At 43.0% G+C, this 23,846-nt stretch overlaps 1 protein-coding gene across 6 annotated transcripts in view; it reads left to right on the forward strand.

Annotated features, from left to right (window-relative positions):
* The window catches only part of LOC129171932 (MAM domain-containing glycosylphosphatidylinositol anchor protein 2-like), a 215,218-nt gene that overhangs the window by 179,579 nt on the left and 11,793 nt on the right, over positions 1 to 23,846 (forward strand). For 5 of the 6 annotated variants that reach the window (XM_054761097.1, XM_054761096.1, XM_054761100.1 and 2 more), the window contains 5 exons: positions 4,898 to 4,918; positions 7,340 to 7,495; positions 10,819 to 10,980; positions 21,437 to 21,567; positions 23,129 to 23,225. In XM_054761097.1, coding sequence (XP_054617072.1) covers positions 4,898 to 4,918; positions 7,340 to 7,495; positions 10,819 to 10,980; positions 21,437 to 21,567; positions 23,129 to 23,225 — 567 coding nt within the window. Of the gene's footprint in view, positions 1 to 4,897; positions 4,919 to 7,339; positions 7,496 to 10,818; positions 10,981 to 21,436; positions 21,568 to 23,128; positions 23,226 to 23,846 lie in introns of those variants that run through there. The other variant, XR_008566863.1, reaches the window with a different exon arrangement.

A 23,846-nucleotide genomic window follows, 5' to 3' on the forward strand; every position in this document is an offset into this window, starting at 1 on the left:
TACATACATACATATACATACATACATACATACATACATACATACATACATACATATACATACATACATACATACATACATACATACATATACATACATACATACATACAAACTGTACATACATACATACATACATACACACATACACACACACATACATACATACATACATACTGTACATACATACATACATACATACATACATATACATACATACATACATACAAACTGTACATACATACATACATACATACTGTACATACATACATACATACATACACACACATACATACATACATACACACATACACACACACATACATACATACATACTGTACATACATACATACATATACATACATGCATACATACAAACTGTACATACATACATACATACACACACATACATACATACATACATACATACATACACACATACACACACACATACATACATACATACATACTGTACATACATACACACATACATATACATACATACATACATACACACATGCACACACACATACATACATACATACATACTGTACATACATACATACGTACATACATACATACATACATACATACATACATACATACATACATACATACGTACACACATACACACACACATACATACATACATACATACATACATACATACATACATACATATACATACATACATACATACATACATACATACATACATACATATACATACATACATACATACATACATACATACATACATACATACATACACATACATACATACATACATACGTACACACATACACACACACATGCATACATACATACATATACATACATACATATATACATACATATACATACATACATACATACATACATACATACATACACACACACATACATACATACATACATACATACACACACATACAGTACATACATACATACATACATACATACATACTGTACATACATACATACATACATATAGGTGACATTCAGGTGTCCAGTAGCTAATATATATATATATATATATATAATAGAAATAGAGTACATATATATATATGTACTCTTTACTTGCGTATCTTGCTTGCTGCTGTAACAAGTGAATTTAAAATAAAGTACAAATAAAGTATAAATAAAGTACAAATACAATACAATACAATATATATATATATATATATATATATATATATATATGTATTTTTTAATTTTTTTATGAATCAATCAAATACACTACCTACATGTAATTACATTTAATTAAAAGTAATGTGAAAGTAAAAATGTGAAAGTTGGGTACGTGTGTGCATGCAATTAAACATAATTCATGTCAGTTATTGTTTGTCATTTCTAATTCAGGGGCTCATAATGTGATGTCAGGATTTTTCAAACGTGTAAAGATAATATTCTCCAATGAGATTTAAGCGTCTGTTTCTTCATTTTCTATGACTTTATTTTGGGGAAAATAAATAAATAATACGTTAAATAAAATAGTAATAAAAAATAAAACGTTAAATGTGCGTTGTTTGGGGGTTTTTTACATCTGATGAGGAGATCGGTGGACTTGAGGCCACAAAGGACGTGTGAAAAGTTTGTTCAAAAGAAAAGCGGGAAGTTGCACCCAAAGTCCCTGACATGGTGACATCATGATGGCATCATTTCCTTGCAACGCTGCCTCTGGATTGGCAGACCGGAGGGTACGTTCCATCTATAGGGGGGTCACACTCCTCAGCCTCCCTGGGAAAGTCTATTCCAGGGTGCTGGAGAGAAGGGTACCACCGTTAGTCCAACCTCGGCTACAGGAGGTGCAATGTGGGTTTCGTCCTGGTCGCGGAACACTGGACCAGCTCTACACCCTTGCAAGGGTCCTGGAGGGCACTTGGGAGTTTGGCCAGCCGGTCTACATGTGCTTTGTGGACACATGTCCTGTGGGGGGTGGCGCGTTACTACGTGATATTGGGTCCTTGTACAACCAAAGTAGGAGTCTGGTTGGCATTGCCAGCAGTAAGTCAAGCCCGTTCCTGGTGAACGTTGGCCTCCGCCAAGGCTGCCCTTTCTTACCCATTCTGTTCATAATTTTCATGGACACAATGTGTTGGCGCAGCCAAGGCGTCGAGGGGGCCCAGTTCCGCTCTGTGCAGACGATGTGGTCCTGATGGCCTCATCGGGCTGCGACCTTCAGCTTTTCCTGGGGCGGTGAAGCTTCTGGGATGAGACTCAGCTCCTTCAATTCCAAGGCCGTGGTTCTCAGTGGGAAAAGGGTGGATTGCTCCATCCGGGTTGGGATTGAGGTCCTGCCCCAGGTGGAGGAGTTTGAGTATCTCGGGGTCTTCTTCACGAGTGAGGGAAGGTTGGAGCGTGGGGTCGACAGGCAGATCGGCGCAACGTCTGCAGTAATGCGGTCCCGTACCGAACCGTTGTGGTCGTCGAGCTTTGGGTCGTGACCGAAACAACAAGGCCGTGGATACAAGCGGCTGAAATGAGTTTCCTCCGTAGGGTGGCTGGACTCACCCCAAGAAAGTCATCCGGGAGGGGCTCAGAGTCGAGCTACTGCTCCTTCACATGGAGAGGAGCCAGTCGAGGTGGCTCGGGCATCTAGTCCGGATGCCTCCCGGATGTTTCCCTGGTGAGGTGTTCCGAGCATACCCGGCCGGGAGAAGGCTCTGGGGCAGACCTAGGACACGCTGGAGGGATTATGTCTCACAGCTGGCCTGGGAACATCTTGGTGTCCTCCTGGTGGAACTGGAAGAGGTGGCTGGAGACCAGGAAGTCTGGACTTTCCTACTGAGATTGGCATTTCCTTGGTGGAGGTAATTGGGTATCATTGTGGTTGTAGTTTGCAGTAGTGTACAACTGCACTATATTCTAAGAATACTCTTCTTGTCTTGGATCTCATTAGATAGGTGTACCTAATGTTGTGTCCTGTGTGTGTGTGTGTGTGTGTGTGTGTGTGTCTGTGTGTGGGTGTGTGTGTGTGTGTGTGTGTTTGTGTGTCTGTGTGTGTATATTTAGTATTATTGTGTCACCTCGAGTGTATGATCCAAGTTTCCAAATCATAAATCCATGCAGCGATAACGACGCGGTATCTCCACATCCACTCTGCGTCTCTGCAGGCTTTGGGTACAAGTTTGTCCTTTGTCGGGATGATTTGTTATTACTCATTTTAATTGTTTGGATTCCAATCAATCTCCCACCCCACCCCACCCCACCACCCCTCTCTGGCGAATAGGGAGCGTCCATAAATCACACGGCTACATAGTTTTGTGCTTGAGCTGCTGCATCGCATCCATGCAGCCAGTCAACGATCGATCATGAAAAATGCTCATGAATCTTCCTGGCAGGTTAAATGCTATTTACTCTGCTTGGAAAACACTTTTAAAAAATAAAAAAAAGTGAAGAAACTGGCTCCTTGTGTGACGTGGAAGGCCACGCTGAGTGGCACAAAAGCTCCGTTAATGGCCAAGTCAGGAACAAAGAAGAGGATTTAAACTGGAACACGATTAGCGGACACACTGGTGATTTCTTCTTTTGGTGTTCTATTGGAAGTATGAAATGGGCTTCAGGCTCTAAACAGGAGTCACCTTGGACGAGAGCATCAGCGATGCCACTAAAAGCCGGTCATTAAAGCACAAAGCCTATTCTGTGTCTCTTCTCAAGGGACAATACCATAGAAAGCAAACTTTAGAGTAGTCAGTGTACAGCTTGTACAGCAGTATTGCTTTACTAGCCACTGTCAACACAGCCAGTATGATCTAAATATCTGGCAACACAAGTGAGTAGCAAGATGACTGTGTCTCGTCTACAGCAAAGCACAGTGGTGGTAGCGTGCACGAGTGCTGCCGGCACTGGAGGAGCTGTGGTTCCTTGAGAGGAAATATAAATTCCATGTATGGGGGCGATAGTGTGTACAAGTGCTGTGGTCACCGTGATTCATTTAAGGGAAGTATGAAATTCAACACAAGTGATTAGCTAGAAAGTTGTGTCTGTCCTACAATCAAGTGGCATGCTGTTAGCGTGCACGAGTGCTGCCAGCACTGTGGTTTATGTAGAGGAAATATGAATTCCAACACAAGTGAGTCACAAGATAATTGTGTCTCGTCTACAGCAAAGCACAGTGCTGGTAGAGTGTACGAGTGCTGCCAGCACTGGGGAAGCCGTGGTTCATTGAGCGTAAAAATGAATTCCGACACAACTGAGTCACAAGGTAATTGATTCTTGCCCACAGCCAGGCTCTGTGCTGTTAGCGTGCAAGAGTGCTGCAAGCACTGTGGTTTATTTAGGTGAAATATGAATTCCAACACAAGTAAGTAGCAAGATAATTGTGTCTCGTCTCCAGTCAAGCACGGTGCTGGCAGGGTGCACGAGTGATGCCGGCATTGGGGGAGCAGCACTTCATTAAGTGTAAAAATGAATTTCAACGCAAGTGACCAGCAAGATAATTGAATCTTACCCAAAGCCAAGCACTGTGCAGTTAGCGTGCACGAGTGCTGCCAGCGCTGTGTTTTTTTTTTAGGAGCAACATGAATTCCAACACGTGAGTCGCAAGATAATTGTGTCTCGTCTCCAGTCAAGTACTGTGCTGGTAGCACGCACGAGTGCTGCCAGCATCGGTGGAGCTGCGGTTCATTGAGGGTAAAACTTCATCACTGGACAGAAACTGGGCCACATGGCAGTTTTCCAGCATGATAAGGCGCTCAGGAGCTGACTATAATGGCCGTGTGTTGATAGAAAATCTGTCCTGACATACAAGCTGCACACTGACTACTCCAAAGTATTCATTTCTTTCATATTGTCCCTGGAGAAGATCAAATGCTTGCTGAAATATGATGTCTTCTTCCTGTCAGCTACTCCAGAGCTGATGCTAACGACTGTCCCTTTTCTTTCATGTCGTCCACAGCTCCCATCAACCCTCATCTACGTAAGTACCGAGCCAGTCAACATTATGACATCACTTTGTCATCCATGTTTGTTGGAGGGAATGGATGGCAAAGTAAACACGCTGCTTTTCCGGCAATGAATGAAATCATCGCGCGCTTAATGACTCCATGTCTCCATGTCTCCATGCGCTGCAGCGCTTACACCCCCTAATGCTGCCTTGCATTGTTTCTCCGCATTATTCACCAGCGCCCAATCCACACTTTGAATGATTGAGAGCAGCGATGCACTGATGCACTGTGCTGCTGGGAGTATTTATTCATATTTTATATGTTGTGTGTGTGTGTGTGTGTGTTTTTTTAAAGATGGCAAGCAAACAACAAACACCTTAATCACCGACATCATTATACCGCTCCCTGAAATTAGCTGCACACCTCCTCTAAACGCTCTCAGGCATGAAAAGTGAAAGAAAATAAGCTCCATTTAATTCCGCCTCATAGCCTGCGAGCGAGAGTCTAGAGGTCGCTTAATCCTCTGACCCCACCCTCACCCACACCCCCGCAGTCGGCTACGTGTGAGTCTCCGCTTCCTCGAAGCGACGCTTCCTCGGCTTCCTCCGCAGGGCTCGTCCGCCCAGGCCCACGTGCTCACCTGACTACGAGCCGCCCACGCCGCTCCGCTCAAGGTCGCGGCTGCGAGCTGCGTTTGGAATCAGATGAATGAATGTTTACCGCGTGTCCTCCGGTTGGCCGTTTTGCTTCGTTTCTTGGTGTTAAATGGAGGTTGAGTCTGCGGTGCTCCCTCCATTGCGATGCGTGCTTCCAACTGCTACGCCGGCACTCAGGAGACCTCCACCAAGGCCAAAAGCCTCGAACGTGATGCGGTTCAAACTCCAGTCCTGTAGAGGGCAGCAACACAGCATGGTTTAGCTGGTTTCACGATTTTTCAATAATATTCGTTCATATATTGTTACTGTTTCGTGGTCGAATGCGACCTATTATTAATTTAAAAAAATGCATTTTAAAGAAATGTTACATTTTATTTCCTAAATTAAGCATTTTTAAGTGCAGAAATGGCTAAATGAAATAAAATACCAGAGAAGATGTCTTAAATGTCTTATTTTGTCTTATTATGTCTACTGTGTTGGGTAGTAGAGTGTGAAGTTGACCGTAGGGGTGTTATTTTATGTGTAGAGGGCTCTAAAATTGTTAAAAAGCATATTTAGAAGGTCATACTAGCAAAATATTCCATTTATAAATAAATAATCCTACTTTGCAGAAATTCACTTATCACGGTCAGCTCTGGAAGCAATTAACCGCGATAAACGAAGCATTATGGTATAGTCATAAATAAAGCCACACAGTCATAAATGAAGTTTAAGTTTACACTCGTCAAAGATTCTCTGTAAGACTGGAGTGATTTTAGGAATCTGCTAGAAAAACGTTAGTCCCAAGCCAACATTTTCACCAAAACATCAGTTTCCAGTGCCAAACTCCATTGGAAAATGTACGATTTTAAAGCCGGCCAAACTCAATTGGGAAATGCACGTCTTTAAAGGCCTGCAGACATGGTCATACAATTTGGAGCTGCAGAGGTCTTTGCAACATTGACAGAAGGGAAGGGAGGGTTACTGTCATCCCTTCTGCATACTACTACAGAGATAAGAGTCTGATCGGGAAGCAAGGAGGCGGAGTCAATTTGAAAAAGTGATTACAGCGAGCCCTTCTGCAAAAATAATCCAAGGACGGCGGCCTCACTTTGACTTTGGACAACGTGCTCAAACGCGCCAGCGGCTCAACTTAAACTCACACACACGCACACACACGCACACACACACACGCACGCCGCTAATACCTTTACACTGCGACGGCACAGCATTAGGTACACCTGGTGGTTGGTGCACTGCATAATAATGCTGAGAGCTGTCCCTAATATTCCGACCCTTCTCGCGTATCTGATTTTGAGGTAAAATTTTGTATTGGATGTCATCATTGCGCCTGGGGAGCACGAAGCAGCGCTTGGAACCCCTTCTAAACAAAATTGCATTCAGTTAAACGCTAATTTGAGGCTGTGCGTGCTGTTTATTGAGCGCAATCCATCATGCTGCAGTGCAGACCCGCCACCCTAAACACACACACACACGCACACGCACACACACAGTACTGTATATACGCTGATGTTGCGTATTTCTGGTGCACTATGTACCTCCCTCCTGAGCACCACTGGCTTTCTTTGTCAAGGAAACCCGGCTGAGATCACCAGTCAGCGCGAGTTCACGTCTTAATTTAGAAATCTGTTCGTTAACATCACGTGGCGTAATTAGGACTTCACTGTTGTAGATCCCTCCCCTGAGACACGCACACACACACACGCACACGCACACAAACGGGGCCCTGCAGGAAGTCTCATGATTATACAGTAAGCACACACACACACACTGACTGTACGTTGTTGCCTTCGCCAGGAGAGTTCCACTGCAGCTTCGAGGAGGAGCCCATCTGCATGTTCACGCAGGACAAGAACGACGACTTTGATTGGACGAGGCACAGCGCCGCCACCCGCGACACCAAGTACACGCCCAACACGGGGCCCAGTGGCGACCGCAGCGGCTCCAAGCAGGGTGAGCACATTCCCAAAAAGTAACAAGGCGGCTGTGCCGTAAAATCTTGCTCTGTTTGGATGAGTTAAAAGTACCGTAGTACTAAAAGCAGTGGTAGTAAAAGTAGTAGAAGTACGCTTCGGGTTGGCGTGAAGTGTGCCCAGGCACGGCGCGGCTGTGTGCGTGACAACGGAGAACAGTGCTCTTTAAAAGTATGTTTTAGAAGCTTTTGGTGAAATCTAAGATGGCAAAAATAGGAGAATGTAAAAACAACATTTGTATTCCACCCAACAGATGTAATTTTGGTTTGCAATATTTGAGTTGCGTCGCGTAATATGGCACTAAAGCGCTTTAAAAGTATATTTTACTAGCTTGCGGTGAAATTTAAGATGGTAAAAATAGCAGAATTTAAAAATAACCTTCATAATCAACTCAGCAGACAGCATTTTGGGTGGGAATGTGTGATATGTCAATATGGGGTCCCGTGATGTCACGAAAGCGCTTTAAAAGTGTACTTTATAAGATTTTGGTGAAATCAAAGCTGGTGAATATCGCAGATTATTATCAGCTACGCATTCAACTCAGCAGACGACATTTTGGCTTGAAATACATGTATTTGAGTTACATCATGTAAGATGTGACTTAAGCTCTTTAAAAGCATATTTTACAGGCTATTGGTGAAATCTAAGATGGCAAAAATGCAAGAATCTAAAAATAAACCATGTCTCCAACCCCTCAGATGGCATTTTGGTTTGGAATATTTGAGTTACATCACATAATAGGTCACCAAAGCTCTTTAAAAGTATATTTTACAGGCTTTTGGTGAAATCTAATCTGGTAAAATTACCAAAATGTAAAAATAACCTACATATTCAGCCCCTCAGACGGCATTTTGTGTTGGAATATTTGAGTTGCGTCATGTAATACGTCACCAAAGTTCATTAAAATACATTTGACAAGTTTCTGGTGAAATCTAAACTGATAAAATTAGCAGAATGAAAAACTTACCTACGTATTCAACACAGCAGATGTCATTTTGGGCTGGAATACTGGAGGTGCGCCATGTGATATGTCACTAACGCTCTTTAAAAGTATATTTGAACAGTTTTTGGTGAAGTCTAAGCTGGTAAGAATAGCAGAATATGAAAATAAGCGATGTATTCAACACCAAATTTGAGTTATGTCATGTAATGTGTCACCAAAGCTGTCCCATCAAGTCCTTACTTGATGCAGAAACACCAGTGGGAATGCTAATCCAACCGCACCAAAGAGTGTAACACGGATTTGTTACATTTTTGGTCCACATCAGAGTACTGAGCCGTAAATGTGAACGCAGCCTAACAGAGCGAGCGAGCGGGAGAGAGAGAGAGAGAGAAGGCACTGTATTGGAAAATGCGCACATTGAAATGTCTTCCTTGTGATCCATGCGTAATTGCATACTGCACATATGTGCCGCGCCACGCTGCGTCCTGGTATAAAATTAGCAACATTGCATATGATTAATTTAAACACCTGACTCCAACATGCTGCTGAAAGTGCCACTATTTAAAAAAATGTTGAAACAAGGTTGAATTATTCAAAGTTTGCAGCTGCATAATGGATGCCTTGACCAATTTCCACAATCAAACAGCTTGCTTGCTTGCCGTTTAGCCGTGCCGTCATCGCAGGTATTCCATGCTCAAGAGCGTGATGAATAACCAATAAGGCGAATAGGATTTGCGGATATGAATCCTGGAGGAACGGAGGTTGTCTTGCGGATGCGGCCCATTCCAGTGGCGCGGCAGCTGAAGCAGTAAATAATGCATCAGCTTTAATCACCTAATGGTTTCAAAATGTCCGGCATTTCATTACTGGGCCTCGTTCCTCTTTGAGAATAATTATCTGAGATTCAGCCCACGGAGATTTTCCATTAGATTTTGGCTGGGGGAGAGCGGAGCTGCTTAGCAGCCTAAACGCCTGCCTGCGACCATTTGTTGTTTGCAAGTTTCTGCAGAGAGGAAAGACTAATTGCTGTTTTGAAGTGTCATTGACTGGAATGCGGTCCTGTAAATAGGAACAGGGTTGTGCTAAACGTGCACGCTATGTGGTCCTGGGCTAAAGACCTCCAAAGTCGGTGAGACGGGGTCGCCCTGGCAACGACAGGGACGCTAACATATTGCGCAGTTTTGACTGTCGTTTCGGAAAGTATCCCTCAGATTTACCACAAACCAACCCCAGTGGAACGTCCAAGGTCAGACGTCAGCTATTAGGGGCAACCTTTCACAAAAAAACTAATAATCTTTTATTTAATTCATGTTTAATCATAAAAACACATCATAATAATTACATTATAATAAAAAATATGTATTACTTTATCATAACTTAAAGAAATAATTTGTTCCATTCCAGAGTCAAACTGTGGCCATCTTAAAAACTCCCGTAAAAAAAAAATCACATTTTTTATTTGATACGACTAATAATGTATTTTATATTTGGATTTTATATTCATTTACAGTGGAACCTCAAACGTCAGACATGATCTATGATGGTCGACCTTTAACTGAAAAAAACCTAGAACGCATTTTTATTTTATACAAATAATAATTTATGTAATACTTAAAAAAATGGAATTAAAATGATAATATTCATGATAATAATAATAAAAATATAAATCAAAAAGTGTTTATGTATTAGTAATAATTTATACAAATAATCCGTTACTGTGGCCGTCCTCAAACCTTCAGTAAAAAAAAAAAAAAAAAAGGTTAGGGTTGACCTTTAATTTTTTTTTAAAAGCAAAGATAGAACACATTTTTTTTTGTACAAATAATAACATATTTTCTTTCATTTCATTAATTATAATTATATTAACAATGAATTAATTCTATTTGATTACTTTTAATTAATAATAATGAATAATAATGCTTTTTTAAAATGTATTTAATAATATGAATCCTTCAGTAACTCTTCAGGGAATGTTTGAAGCAACATGGGAACATTCTCAGCTCTCACACGCGCATGACGACCACGCGTAACATGCAGTAACTACCACTAAGGCGGGGTTTGCGTCTCAGATGCGTCTCCTGCTTTTAAACACTGAAGATGCTCACACAAGTGGAAAAAGAAGTTAACCGCTGCTATTAGTGACATCTAAAAACGATACCAGTCAGTCTTGACTTGCTTCTCGCATCTCGCTTTTTGACGTGGCTCATTCTGCTCAGCGTGCACGTGGTCAAACGTCGCACAACAATAAAACACTCCCTGGCATTTGTGGGGTAGGTTTCTTCTGAAAACGTGTGTGGAAGTGAAGCAGGCACGCACGCGGGCGCAGGACAAATCCTAATTGGAATTGCTGGTGCTTCCAGGGTTCTACATGTACATCGAGACGTCCAGGCCCCGCAAGGAAGGGGATCAGGCTCGGCTCATCAGCCCGTTCTTCAACATCGCACCCAAAAACCCTTACAGCATCACCAACCCGCCCGCCTACTGCTTCGGCTTCTTCTACCACATGTACGGCAAACACATAGGTGAGTGTCTGCTTGTTCTTGTTGTTTGGTGATGTTATTCCACACACGTGTGACGAATGACGTTCATGAACATCACATGCTTTCACTTCCCGTACTTCCAGTGGTGTTTCCCACTTACTTCATCAAATTGCTGACACTCACAACTCTTTTTGGCCCCATGGTGGGTTATTTAGCGGTCGCCCTCAATAAGAAATGCACGGAGAGTGAGTCAGCAACACGTCGGTTGCTTTGTTTGGACACGCCGTTTGTTTCCGCACATTCCACGGAACGATACGGTACCGCTTTGTCAAGACAGCGTACGAAAGCCGAGGCAAACTGTTGACGTTGGGAAACGGAGGGTTTGACTCTCTTTGTGATTAAAGTAAGACACTGTAGGATGAAGGACTGTTTTAGTTTTCAAACTATTTCAACTTTCTTCTTGTAAATTCTCTGCTCGTAATTTGGACTTTTTTCATTTTCACAATTTTTCCCCAATGTTATAACTTTTTCCCCCAACCAAATTTTCCCAAAAATTACAACTTTATTTGTTGTTTTGTTTGTTTCTCATAATATTACCACTTCAAAAAATATCTTTAACATTTCCACTCTGCACTACTGAAATGACATCATTTTGCCACCAGTTGATTCTTGTCAAATTACTGCTTTTCAAAATAAGGTTAAAATAAGACTTTTTTTTCTCGTAGTATTTTGACTTTATTCTTGTCATTTTTTTTTCCAACTGTTTCAACTTTCGTATTGTACATTTTCTGCTGGTAATAATATAAAGTATATATAAAGTCACAAATACATATCAAATAATTGTGACTTTACTCTCATAATATTTGGACTTTATTCCCAAAATATTAGAACATTTTCCCCAACCTAATTTTCCCCAAAATTACAACTTTAGTCGCTGTTTTGTTTGTTTCTGATGACTTTAGCATTTAAAAATATAACAATAAAGTATTTGTCGTTACTATTTCCCCTCTGTGCTTCTAAAATGAATGAAAATATTTTCCCTCATTTCACACGTTTATTCTCGTAAATCACAGCCGTTTTTTTCCATTTTTACAGTTTTTTTAAATTTTCCAATTGTTTTAACTTTCTTTTTGTTAGTTTTCTGCTCGTCAATGTTATGACTTTACTCCCATCATATTTGGACTTTATTCCCATAATATTATACATTTTTCCCCAACCTCATTTCCAAAGTTTACATTTCAAAATAAGTTTGTTTCTCATAATATTACAATTAAAAATTTTTACATATTTTTTCTTTAACATATCAGCTAACTTTATGCTACTACTACTACTACTACTACTACTACTACTACTACTACTACTACTACTACTGCTTAAAGTACCCAAGAAGAGCAACGTGACCTGCTTGAATGACTATCGCCCTATAGCACTCACTCCTATTGTCATGAAGTGCTTTGAAAGAATAGTCATGACCCACATCAAAAAGAGCATCCCGGCGGCAACTGTGGACCCTTTACAGTTTGCATATCGCCAGAACCGGTCCACGGATGATGCAGTCAACACGGCCATCCACACAGCCCTTTCTCACCTACAAGGCCAGGACACATACGTCAGAATGCTATTTATAGACTATAGCTCTGCTTTTAATACAGTCAGCCCCCACAAACTCACAAATAAGCTCCTCACACTTGGCCTGTCACCCTCCCTCTGTAACTGGGTGTTTAACTTTCTCACAGGCAGGCCTCAGTCAGTCCACAGTCCACAATCGCACATCCAGCTCAAGAATTGTGAGCACTGGGACCCCCCAGGGGTGTGTGCTGAGTCCGCTCCTCTACACGCTCTTCACCTACGATTGCGTGGCCTCCCAGAACAACACCAGCATCATTAAATTTGCGGATGACACTACAGTCATCGGACTGATCACTGGTGGTGTTGAAACATCATACAGAAGAGAGGTGGCGGACCTCATAGCTTGGTGTCGTGATAACAATCTCCTTCTCAATACAGATAAGACTAAAGAGATGATCATCGACCCAAGAACAAGGGAAAAGGAGCCACATAGACCCCTGTTTATTGATGAGACTGAGGTGGAGAGGGTGAAAACCTTCAAGTTCCTTGGCACACACATCAGCGAGGACCTCACCTGGTCTCACAACACCCAACAAATTATGAAGTCCCAAAGGAGACTGTACTTCCTGAGAAGACTGAGGAAATTTGGCATGTCCACCACAATCCTGAGTTGCTTCTACAGATGCACTATGGAAAGTGTCCTTACCGCCTCCATCACTGTTTGGTACGGTAACTGTACAACACGTGATAGGAAGGCACTCCAGCGGGTGATCAAGACCTCACAGAACATTGTTGGGGCAGCCCTCCCCTCACTGCAAGACATTTATAAAACTAGAGTCCTACGAAGAACACACAACCTCATCAAGGACAGCACACATCCACAACACTCATTATTCACACTCCTACCGTCAGGCAGACGCTACAGGAGTTTGAAGTCCAGGACCACAAGGCTGGCAAACAGCTTTTACCCACAGGCCATCAGGCTTCTCAACGAAGCACTCACACACGCCGCACGCAACACACGCACACACTCATAGCACTTTATTTATTCATTTATTTATTTATTCATTTATTCATTCATTCATTCATTGGTATTCATGTCTCTTCTGTTGTTGTTGCTTAATTTATTGGTATTTATGTTTCTTATGTTTTTATTCTTTTTCTTCATGGGAGAATGAACAGAACAAGAATTTCATTGCATAGCAGAACCACCTGTTTTACTGTCCATATGACAATAAAACTCTTCAATCTTGAATCTTGAAATGACTTTACTTTCCGTCACGTGTTTATTCTAGTAAAATTAGAGCTTTTTCTTGTTAGATGACGTTTACTCGTAATATTTAGACTTTATTTTTGTAAAATGACTTTTCCTTTTTTGTTGTTTTTTTGGGTTTTCTTGTTCAATGATATTTGTCGACTGTGTTGATGTAGAGTCCGTGTCTTCTCGATAACAAGCATTGCGTATTTTTTGCAGCTAAAATGAAGAGTAGCTAAAAACAATGAATGAAGCGAGCGTTGCGTATTATGGAAAGTCCGTAATCCGACATCTGTGAGACAACACGGTGTGGCCTTGAGGGATGAATTGACGGATGACTGCACCCAACCCCAGGCTGTCTGCCACCTGTGCGTCTCACACCAGGGTTTGTTTGCGTAGTCATGATGGAGCACTTGTTTGTTTGTGCCATGAAAAGGGGGAAAGAGGAGAGAAAAGAGAGACGGAGGTGAAGATGGATGCTTTTTTAAATTTTTTACCCCCAAAAGGCGTCACTGCAGTTTTTGTGTGGCTGTCACGTGGTTGATATTGATATTGTAACTGTATCTGTCCTTAGCAACACAACCCCATCAAACGAAGATAACAACCTTGCGTGGAGCGTTTGAAGGTGGCAAAGCTGTCGAGGGAGCACTCTGCGGCTTTTTGTCACACTCTCCACCTTCCTGCGCTGGGGGGACCCAATCAGGCGGCCGCAAACTCACTGCTGCTGTTTGTGGTTTGTGTGAACGCAGCGACGACAAGCTGGATTGGATTTAAAAAACCAGCCAGCGTATATACTGTCATAGCCATTTCAGCTCAGGTCCACATGATGAGCTTCAGAGATGGTTCATAAAGGCGGGTCAGAGGTGCTGGATGCTGCCGTTGCATCACAGCTGGCTGTACTTGCTGAAAAAATAACTTATTGTTGTGTTTGTAACTCGCAGAACGAGACACAATATGGACAAGCTATTGTTGCTACATCAAACGATAAATAAATGACTGCAGGGGTGTCACAAGACGAGGCGATGCACGGGGTTGGGTCTACAAGAACGAGACGAGACGAAATTTCAACATGACTTTTAAGAAAAGTACAGTGAATTCTACTAATATCATTTCTTCATTCTTTAGTGCTTTCAAGCCTGAGGGTGACCGATTATTTTCCACAAATTTTCCATCCATCCATCCACCGTCTTTCTCTTTTCCGAGGTCAGATCGTGGAGGCCGCAGCCTAAGCAGGGAAGCCCAGACTTCCCCCTCCCCAGCTACTTCATCCAGCTCCCCCCTGCGGTTCCAGAGGAGTTCCCAGGCCAGTTGAGAGACATAGTCTCTCCAACAAGTCCTGGGTCTTCCCTGAGACCTCCTACCGGTCGGACGTGCCCTGAACACCTCCCCAGGGAGGCATCCGGGGGGCATCCTGACCAGATGTCCGAGCCACCTCATCTGGCTCCTCTCAATGCGGAGGAGCAGCGCTTCTACTCTGAGTTTCTCCCAGTTGACAGTGTTTTTCACCTTATCTCTAAGGGAGAGCCCAGCCACCCTGCAAAGAAAATTTTAGGCCGCTTGTACCCGCAATTGTCCTTTCGGCCACTACCCAAAAGATGAGGGTACACCACAGTGGACAATGGACCCTTTACGCTCATTAAGAAGCCGATTTAAAATAATAATTGAGGGATAAGCAACTCCAGAGTAAGTTACACTTACCATTCTGTGTTTTGAAGGCAACCAATCTTCATCTCCCTGTCTTAAGGCTTAAGTCCAAGTTCTTAAGTTCTCTATTTCATTCATTCATTCATTTTTTTCTTTTTCGCTGTAATCACTGTAAACATCCTCTGTCCCGTACACCGCTGTGTTTGCGTAGCTGAGTGATAGTACTCCGATCACGTCACGCATGAACAGCGAGAGGTTGTCATGGCCGGCGCCTTAAACTATAAATGTAATTTTTGCAAATTTACTGTTGGCTTTCAAAAATGTCATAATGTAGAACATAATTACAAACCATACATAACATAGTTAAACAAATTTGATCAAGCATGCCAGGGACCCTTTGAACTCCTCCACTTGGGGGAGGTTCTCATCCCCAACCCAAAGATGGCACTCCAGCCTTTTCCTGGCGAGAACCCGTACGTTCAAATGCAAATGTTGACATCTATATTGCAGTCGACACAATGACAAAAGTACTGTAGACAATGTATGCAGTCATTCCTTCAAGGGCTTTAAACATATTTTGTGGGTTTAAGCACCTCCTTTTTGTGGCACTTGCATGTTCTCCCCATTTACGCCTCTAAGGTCAGGCTGTTTTATTTTACACGAGCCAATGGAAATGTAAAACGTCCCCAGAGCTTAGGAAGCAGCCTGCTTGGGATCCGAGGCTGGCAGCACAATGGCCCGCCCAAAGGATTGACATTATTACTGGGCCTAGTTTAACCCAGCGAATGCCTCTCATAACCGTTTGCAGCTTTTCCGGAGATTACAGGTGTAATCATGCATTATGTGTCCTGCGGCGCTTCAGCGGGGGAAAGTACTGTCGGGGCAGCGGCAGCAGCGCTTTGGCTTGGCCTTTGTTGGCTGCTGCCAAAACCACCAGGTGTTTTCTGTCCACTCAGGGGGGACGAGCACTCTTTTAGCAATAACGCTGCTGAGTTACGGTGCGTCACCTCTGACATTTACGGGCTTAACAGTGCAGAAAATGAAGTCTTGTCGGATCATTTCAAGTCCGATTATATCGGGAAACCAGTTGGCAGGTTGGGAAAAGGTTAACTCACAGTACCCATTACATTTGTCCCATGGGCTAGCATGGAAAATGGTCTTTTTAATTAACAGTCATCTCATTTTTAACACTCTTAATTGTCGCACAAGTGTAAAAAAAAGCTAGCCACTGTAAGCGCTGAAATCATTCACACGGCCTGGTAGCTTTGATAGCAAGCGAGGTGCTACGCGTATAGCGATGCTTTCAATGTGAGCGTGTCCTCCCGGTGTAACTGGAAGAGGTGGCTGGAAACCGGGACATCTGGGCTTCCCTACTGAAACTGCTGTCCCCGTCACTCGGACCCGGATGAGCGGAAGATGGATGGAAATCCGTAGGCACCCTGAAACCCACTAAATAGTTTAATTCCAGTGACTACATTGTGACACAGTGCCCCAACCACAATAAAGCGTATACCTTTTGGTCCCTACGTTCCGCCGTAGTGGTGGATGACAGTGACAGTGACTAAAGACAACTGCCGTCTGCTGACGAGTGCTCTCTCCTCTCGCTGGATAAGATGCTGGCAGCGAGCATTTGGCTGCGTTTAGCTCAGTATTCTTGTGAGACGACAAGCAGTATCAGTGCCATCTCCACCCTCCACCTGCTCCGCTCGCCAACCTTCTGTTCCTGTTTCCAACCCACTTTGACTGACTCTTTCTGTCTTTGTTCCTCATCTAGCTCGCTTCTAGTTTTACGGGCACTAAGTAGAACAGAAACATTCAGTTTCTAGGGCCTTGAGTCTTGAGAATTTGAATGTATTCTGGTGTGCAGATGTTTCACTGCCGACCTCCTCTCCTGCCGTTAATCGGGTCATATTGCAGATTTAATTTTGTAAAAAGCCAGCTGACCTCAAGCCCAGGCGTCCTGGTCAAGGGTCTGGACCCAACATCTGGAGGCGAAAATAGGCGGCAAAAAATGTGAGCGGAGAGGAGTCAGAGGGCAACTGGGTGTAGAGATGAGAGCTCCTCCCAGGCTTCCTGCCGAGGTTGAGTAGGCCGTGACATTTCCAATTTGCTCAAATTGATCACCAGCCAGACTCTCTCCTGCCTTGCCTGTCTACCCCGCTCGTCTGCGGCGAGGCGCGTACCTAGACTGCGGCATGTTATGATGAATGGGCTAAATGTCAAGGACGTGAAAACCCAGCTCAGATCTTCCGTATCCACGCTCCATTTAGTACTCCACTTCTCAGGTCGGGGAGAAATTCGCCCCTGAGCTCGGGTGTGATAGTCGGCGATAACCGCGACCCGCAGACGTGAGTTCTCATGACAAATGGGTCAAATAATCGAAGATCCCATGGCGGCTGAATGCTTGCGTAGCTGTGAGTATTGAGATTTCTCGATGCTGCTTCGGGGCCGTGCATTGAGTCGTTGTCAACTCCTGGCTTGGAAGCCTTCCAGGGCTCGATCAGCGCATCAGGAGCCCGCATGCTGATGAGAAGCAGTGGCCAGGATTCAGGGGAATTCACGGAAAAGCTTTCAGGTCAAAACAGCAATATTTCAGTATTTCAGTTTTTAAGTATTTCATCGTTACAGCCTTTCATCCACACGGAAACGGCGTTCTGGCTGCCCTGAAACGGTACTTTTGGAAAACTGCTTCCGGAATAGGAAAATCTGAAAACTGTTTTGTTTTTCAGGAAGTGACCAGAAGTGATCTTGGACGACAAGCCAACATAATATCTGATTATTTCGACGGACATGACTCACTCTAGTCGACATTCTCCTGATATTGAAATAATTCCACTTCGTCGTAAGTCTGGATGAGCCTCGGAAAGCAGAAGGTGGCGGATTTATGCGCATGCGTTTCCGTGTGGACAGGGACTCAGACGAAAACTCCTCCGCATTTAGCTAGCCAGCGGGCGGTCACCTGGGCTGAGGTCACGCTCCATTTACCGAGGCGCACATCAAAGTTTGCCCGTGGTGCCCATCTCGCATCGCTTGATAGGATTACGGCGAAGCACGTAGGGGGAGGTCTGACCCCGTCCCGGCCTTCTGTTAGCAAGAAGTGTGGCGCGTCACCCTGGCCGCCCCCTGTTGTTTTGACAAACAATACCCTGAAGAACAGCAGGAAGCGGCGTCGCTGACATAGCTGCCTACATCGCAGCGAGATGAAAGCAAACGCCACCTTAGCAAGATTCCTCACACTTCTTCCAGATGAAACTGCAGGTCAAGTTGCGTGCGGGAGATCGCCCCCCGCTGGGGACATATCTGTTGTGCGATGAAAGGGCGTACAGTGGAGCTTTCTCACGTTCCTTCCGCGGTAATGAGGCGAAGATGCTGCCACCGAGGCTGCTCTGCCTTTTACTTCTTGGCAGCGACTGACGGTGCATTCAGAGCACAGCGAGGGTGAAGTGGTTGCCGAGGGTGTCGTCATCCGCCGGGTTTCAGATCAAAGCCCGGTGTCAGACAAGAGGTCTCACCGAGGGGGGTCGGGTTCAGACCGAGTCCTATTGAAACAACATCACACGCCTTTATTTTTATTTTTATAGACAGACATGAATACTTGTGGCGGTGTCTCAACACACCACAAAACAATCTCTGATAGTTTGGTTTGGTTTATTTGAACATGAAGGTTCCAATGGAATACATCTCATGAATCATCCTTTCACAGTTCCACATGTCCAAAAGGAGTAGGAAGAAGCAAAGCTTATTTAATCCTACCCCCCATCCATTCTACATCTAGTACAGTACATGTAGTTCACTTCCTGCATTCCATGTCGTGTTTTCTGTGATAGTCAGGATAACACATAATAGACAACGGTAAGACAGCCCTCCCAAAAAAAAAAAAAAAAAAAAGTAAATATATACATACATATACATTAATAATAATAATAATAATAATAATAATAATAATAATAATAATAACAATAATTAATAATTGTTTTTTATAAACAAAAAAAACAAAAACATAACAAACCTGACAGAACAATCAAGACTCTTCTGCCTTGTATTTAGCAAACATCAACTGCTTGTATTGTTTTTTGAATTTGCTCATCACTGTACTTTGTTTGACTTCCTTACTCAATCCCTTCCATCATTTAATTCCACACACGGAAATGCTGTGGCTTTTCAGCGTAGTTCTCGCGTATAAATGTTTTAAGTTTAATTTTCCTCTAAGATCATATTTCTCCTCTCTGATTGAGAAATACTGTATGAGGTTTTGGGTAACGAGTTGTTATTAACTATAATTGTTAAAGTTGTTATTAAATATAATTGTAGTTGTGGCGGAAGCTAGCTTAGACCTTTTGCTTGGTACAACATGAAATAAGCGGTGCCAGCTAAAGCTAATGATATCTGTCTAAGGATATATCCATCTATCTATCTAGATCTGGATCTATCTATCTATATTGTCTAACCCGGGGGTGTCCAAACGTTTTTCCAGTGAGGGCCATGTTTTGTAAAGCAACATCTGCAGATATGCTAAGAAGTTCTATCCAGAATATTTCAAGAAAAAACTGCACCTCAGTTTGGTGATGTGAGTGAAAAAGCAAATTATAAGCATGAACTTAGGTCTTGGCTCTTTTTTCACCATTTTTGCTGTTGTTTTTTTTCCAAATATTTCAACGTTCTTTTTTTCCACAAGCTGTCTTTCCAAAAATGGCACGTTTATTTTGTTTTATTTCTCATAATATTACAACTTTAAAAAATGTATTTTTTTCTTGAATATTTTAAATGCTGCCACTAAAATGACATTATTTTTCCTCGTGTTACGAGTTTATTCTCGTAAAATTGTGACATTTTTTCATTAGAATACGACTTTTTTCTCTTAATATTTCGACTTTATTCTCCTAAAATTAGAGCTGTTTTTTTTCTATTTCTGCTGGGGGTTTTTTCGTTTTCCAACTATTCAACTTTCCTCTTGTACATTTTCTTCTCGGAATTATGACTTCATTCCCATAATATTTTGACTTTATTCCTGTAATATTATAACTTTCCGCAACTTTTCCAAAAATTACAACTTTATTTGTTGTTTGGTTTGTTTCTCATAATATTACTTTTTTAAAGAATGCCATCCTTTTTTTATATTTCAACTTTATGCTACGTTAGTCTAGTAAAATTACAACTTTTTCTTGTTAGATTACAATTTTTTTCTCATAAAATTTTGACTTTATTGTTGTAAAATTACTGCTGATTTTTCCATTTTTGCTGGGGGGTTTTTTGTGTGTGTTAAATTATATTTTTAGAATGTGCCACGGGCCACGAAAGAAACACCCACAGGCGGAAAATGGCCCTTGGCCCGCACTTTGGACACCCTTGGTACAACTTATTGCTAATTGGCTATTGAAGTTGTTGAAAGCGTCTGAAGTGGTATAAAGTCATCAAGTCTCATTTCACTGAACCTTTTGTGGGAAAGTTTTGACCAGGTGGTGGTTTCAACATGGTGACTAATTTGGACTTTTATGAGCTGCAGAATAATTCATTTTAGTGCGGAGGGATCCCACCCAACTTAAAAATGCATCGCTTTCGCACGACTTGAGTTTGACCTTCGCTGGCTCTTCTTGGCTTTGAATGTTGGATGAAGTGCCGATACGAATTGAAAATTCTCGAGTCAAAAGGTGAATATCTGAAGAAAATGAAAGTCCTTAAAAGGTTTTAAAGGGCAATGACTGCCGGTGGTGACGGTACAATATTGTCTGAGTCCTGCCTCAAAAATGACACCGTTGTTATTTTATTGGTCCGAGACACAAGCAAGACTCAAGCATGTGCTTTGCTCGTCCACGTGATAGCGATCTCCTGAAACGTTGCAATGTCGTTCTCAGGGTGTTGGACGGATCGCAAGTGAACTTTTCAGATTGCTTAGAAGACGTTTTGTTTCTCATCCGAGCTGGCTTCATCAGGCCATGCTCAAAGACTAGATAGGACAGCCCTGCCCTATGTAGTCGATTCAGTGCCCTGAGAATACAATGACGGCTTTGCTAATTTTGCATCCACTCGCAGGGACACTAAACGCCTTCCTGAAGCAAAAGGGCCAGATGAACTCGGATGGCCCCGTGTGGTCGCTAAGCGGCAACCAAGGGGAGCGATGGAAGCAGGCCAAAGTTAGCGTCCATCCCACAGCATCCTTCCAGGTAAGGACCACTTTTCATAAGTAGCTCTTCAACAGGGAGCGGCGATGCTTTCGTTAGCTTGTCCTTATGTGTGTGTGTTTACGTGGTGTCCTTGAGGGGCTGCATATTGATAAAAGCTTTTCCCGTTATTTGAAATGAAGCAGAGAAGTGGACAGGATGCATACGCATTGAAGTCGAAGAGCCAATATTACTCCCGCTTTGGCATCAGGAGGCCTCATCAAAGGCCGTTATTCTTCATTATTCTTTCTTATGGCTGCAGTTGTGGAAAGTAATCACGATGAATGTCGCTATATTTGGGACACCAAACACTGGCCATCTGCTGTTGACAGCTCTGTTCAATTCCCAATTACAAACAAATGCTGAGTACCGTAAATTCCAGTGTATAAGAGGAATTTCGAAGAAATAGAAAGAAGTCGCCGGTGTCCACGTCATAAAATGGCATATTGTGCACAAATCCGTGAAAACCAGTCAGCTCTTAGATTAATCAGTATAACAGTCTGACCCACGGTTTCATCTTATAAAGAACATTCAACTCATCACGCAGAAACTTAACACTCGAACATTACACCTCAGAACTATACAAACATGTACCAACATAGAAAATGGTGGATGGCGCGGCAATGCTGCCTCTTTCCACCAGAGAGAGCCATAAGACCCGGACGGAGCCCAAAGCCCAGAGAGAAGCTGATGTCATTGAAGCGCCCCAATGAATGCGCTGCTCAGATGCAATGCCTTGTTTTTTCATTTTAAACTCATACTGGGATATGTTTGTATATTTGTCATGTCCACCGTTTGAGTGTTAAGTTGCTGTGTGATGAATTTAGTGGGTTGACAAGCTTGATGTGAGTGCAGTGATAGCTCGTGATTAGCGCCTGCCATAGAAAGAGCGAATGTTTCCTCACTGACTCGCAAGCAGCACAGTATTTAAACAATAGTAAAGGAGATGTCACAAGATTAGAATTTAGCCAGAAATTAGTCTCACCGATGTATATGCCACAGGGTTCAAAGTTTAAGAAAACTTGAAGAAACCACCCGAATTCACAGTAGAAATGGAGCCCCCAAGGGGACATGGAGAAAAATAATGGATGGGTTAAAAAAAAAGACAAATTTTTGCGAGATAACGCAAAAGCGTAAAAGTAGCAGGAGTACTTCCGCTACTTCCTAACTGTTCAGAGCGGACGTTTGCATGGAAACTTCAAATTAAGAGCAGCACAAGTGAAAGAATGCCATGTATGGCTCATCAGTGTTTTTCCTTTCGAGTGCCAGGACTCAAAGAGATGTGTTTCCAGCAACACTCACTCCAACCGGATGTTAGCATTTTATTTTCTAAAGATGAGCCGAATAACCATCACAGAATTGAAAACTTGTTCCTATAGTTACAGTATGGCTTTATACCGCTGCAACTGAGCACTGAGGGATGCAGAAATGTTGAAGATGGAAATTAACGATGCATTTCTGCCCGATTTCCGCAATGTGGAGGCAAGCTATGACCGGACGTGTGTCTTCCTACTTCTTTTCGGATCGTTACCATATTCCCCCCCCCCACACACACACTTTTCAGGTGGTACTCGAGGGAGTCCGAGGACCAGGCATCGAGGGAGACATCGCCATTGACGATGTCACGCTGGAGGAAGGGGAGTGTCGAGGCCCGCTGCCTGGTGAGTAGCGCTGCAGTCCAGATGGTAAAACTCTCCAATCAAGCACGATCTTCTATGTGTCCCGTCCTCGGACTGTAAAATCTGATCTACAAAAGGGGATCTAATCTTAGATATTTGCCAGACTTCACGAAGGCGGGTGGGGGGAGGGAAAGAGACGGTCGCCGTGGCAACAGCAATGTAATCACATGAACGACGGCCAGGATGGCAGAGCACTGGCACTGTAATTGGACCGTATGAGGTAAAAACAGAAGTAGGGCACAGAAAATGGTCTGAAATTGACGAGGTAATGCGGGCAGGCAGAAGGACGGCGTCGCTTTGATTGAATCTTCTTTATGCTCCGAGGAGCTTTCTCCCAGGAAGCATCTCCACCTCACGTGTCCCTTTAACAATTCATGGAGAGATGAGGCTAGCGGTCTCTTTTCATCATTGTCGGGGAATTCAGGTTGCAATTTTAGTCAGCGCGACGTATTTATTTTATGATCTATTATTATTTTAGCTATTTTCCATGACTTTGAGAGACGCTGATTCACTCCGGGCTACGGGAGCGGTCGTCCGGGCTCATGGACGCGGCGACGCCATGAATTATAAAATTCAATCTGGCGTGATGAATCTTATATGGCC

The sequence above is a fragment of the Dunckerocampus dactyliophorus genome, chromosome 19 (assembly GCF_027744805.1).
Source record: "Dunckerocampus dactyliophorus isolate RoL2022-P2 chromosome 19, RoL_Ddac_1.1, whole genome shotgun sequence".
NCBI lineage: Eukaryota > Metazoa > Chordata > Actinopteri > Syngnathiformes > Syngnathidae > Dunckerocampus > Dunckerocampus dactyliophorus.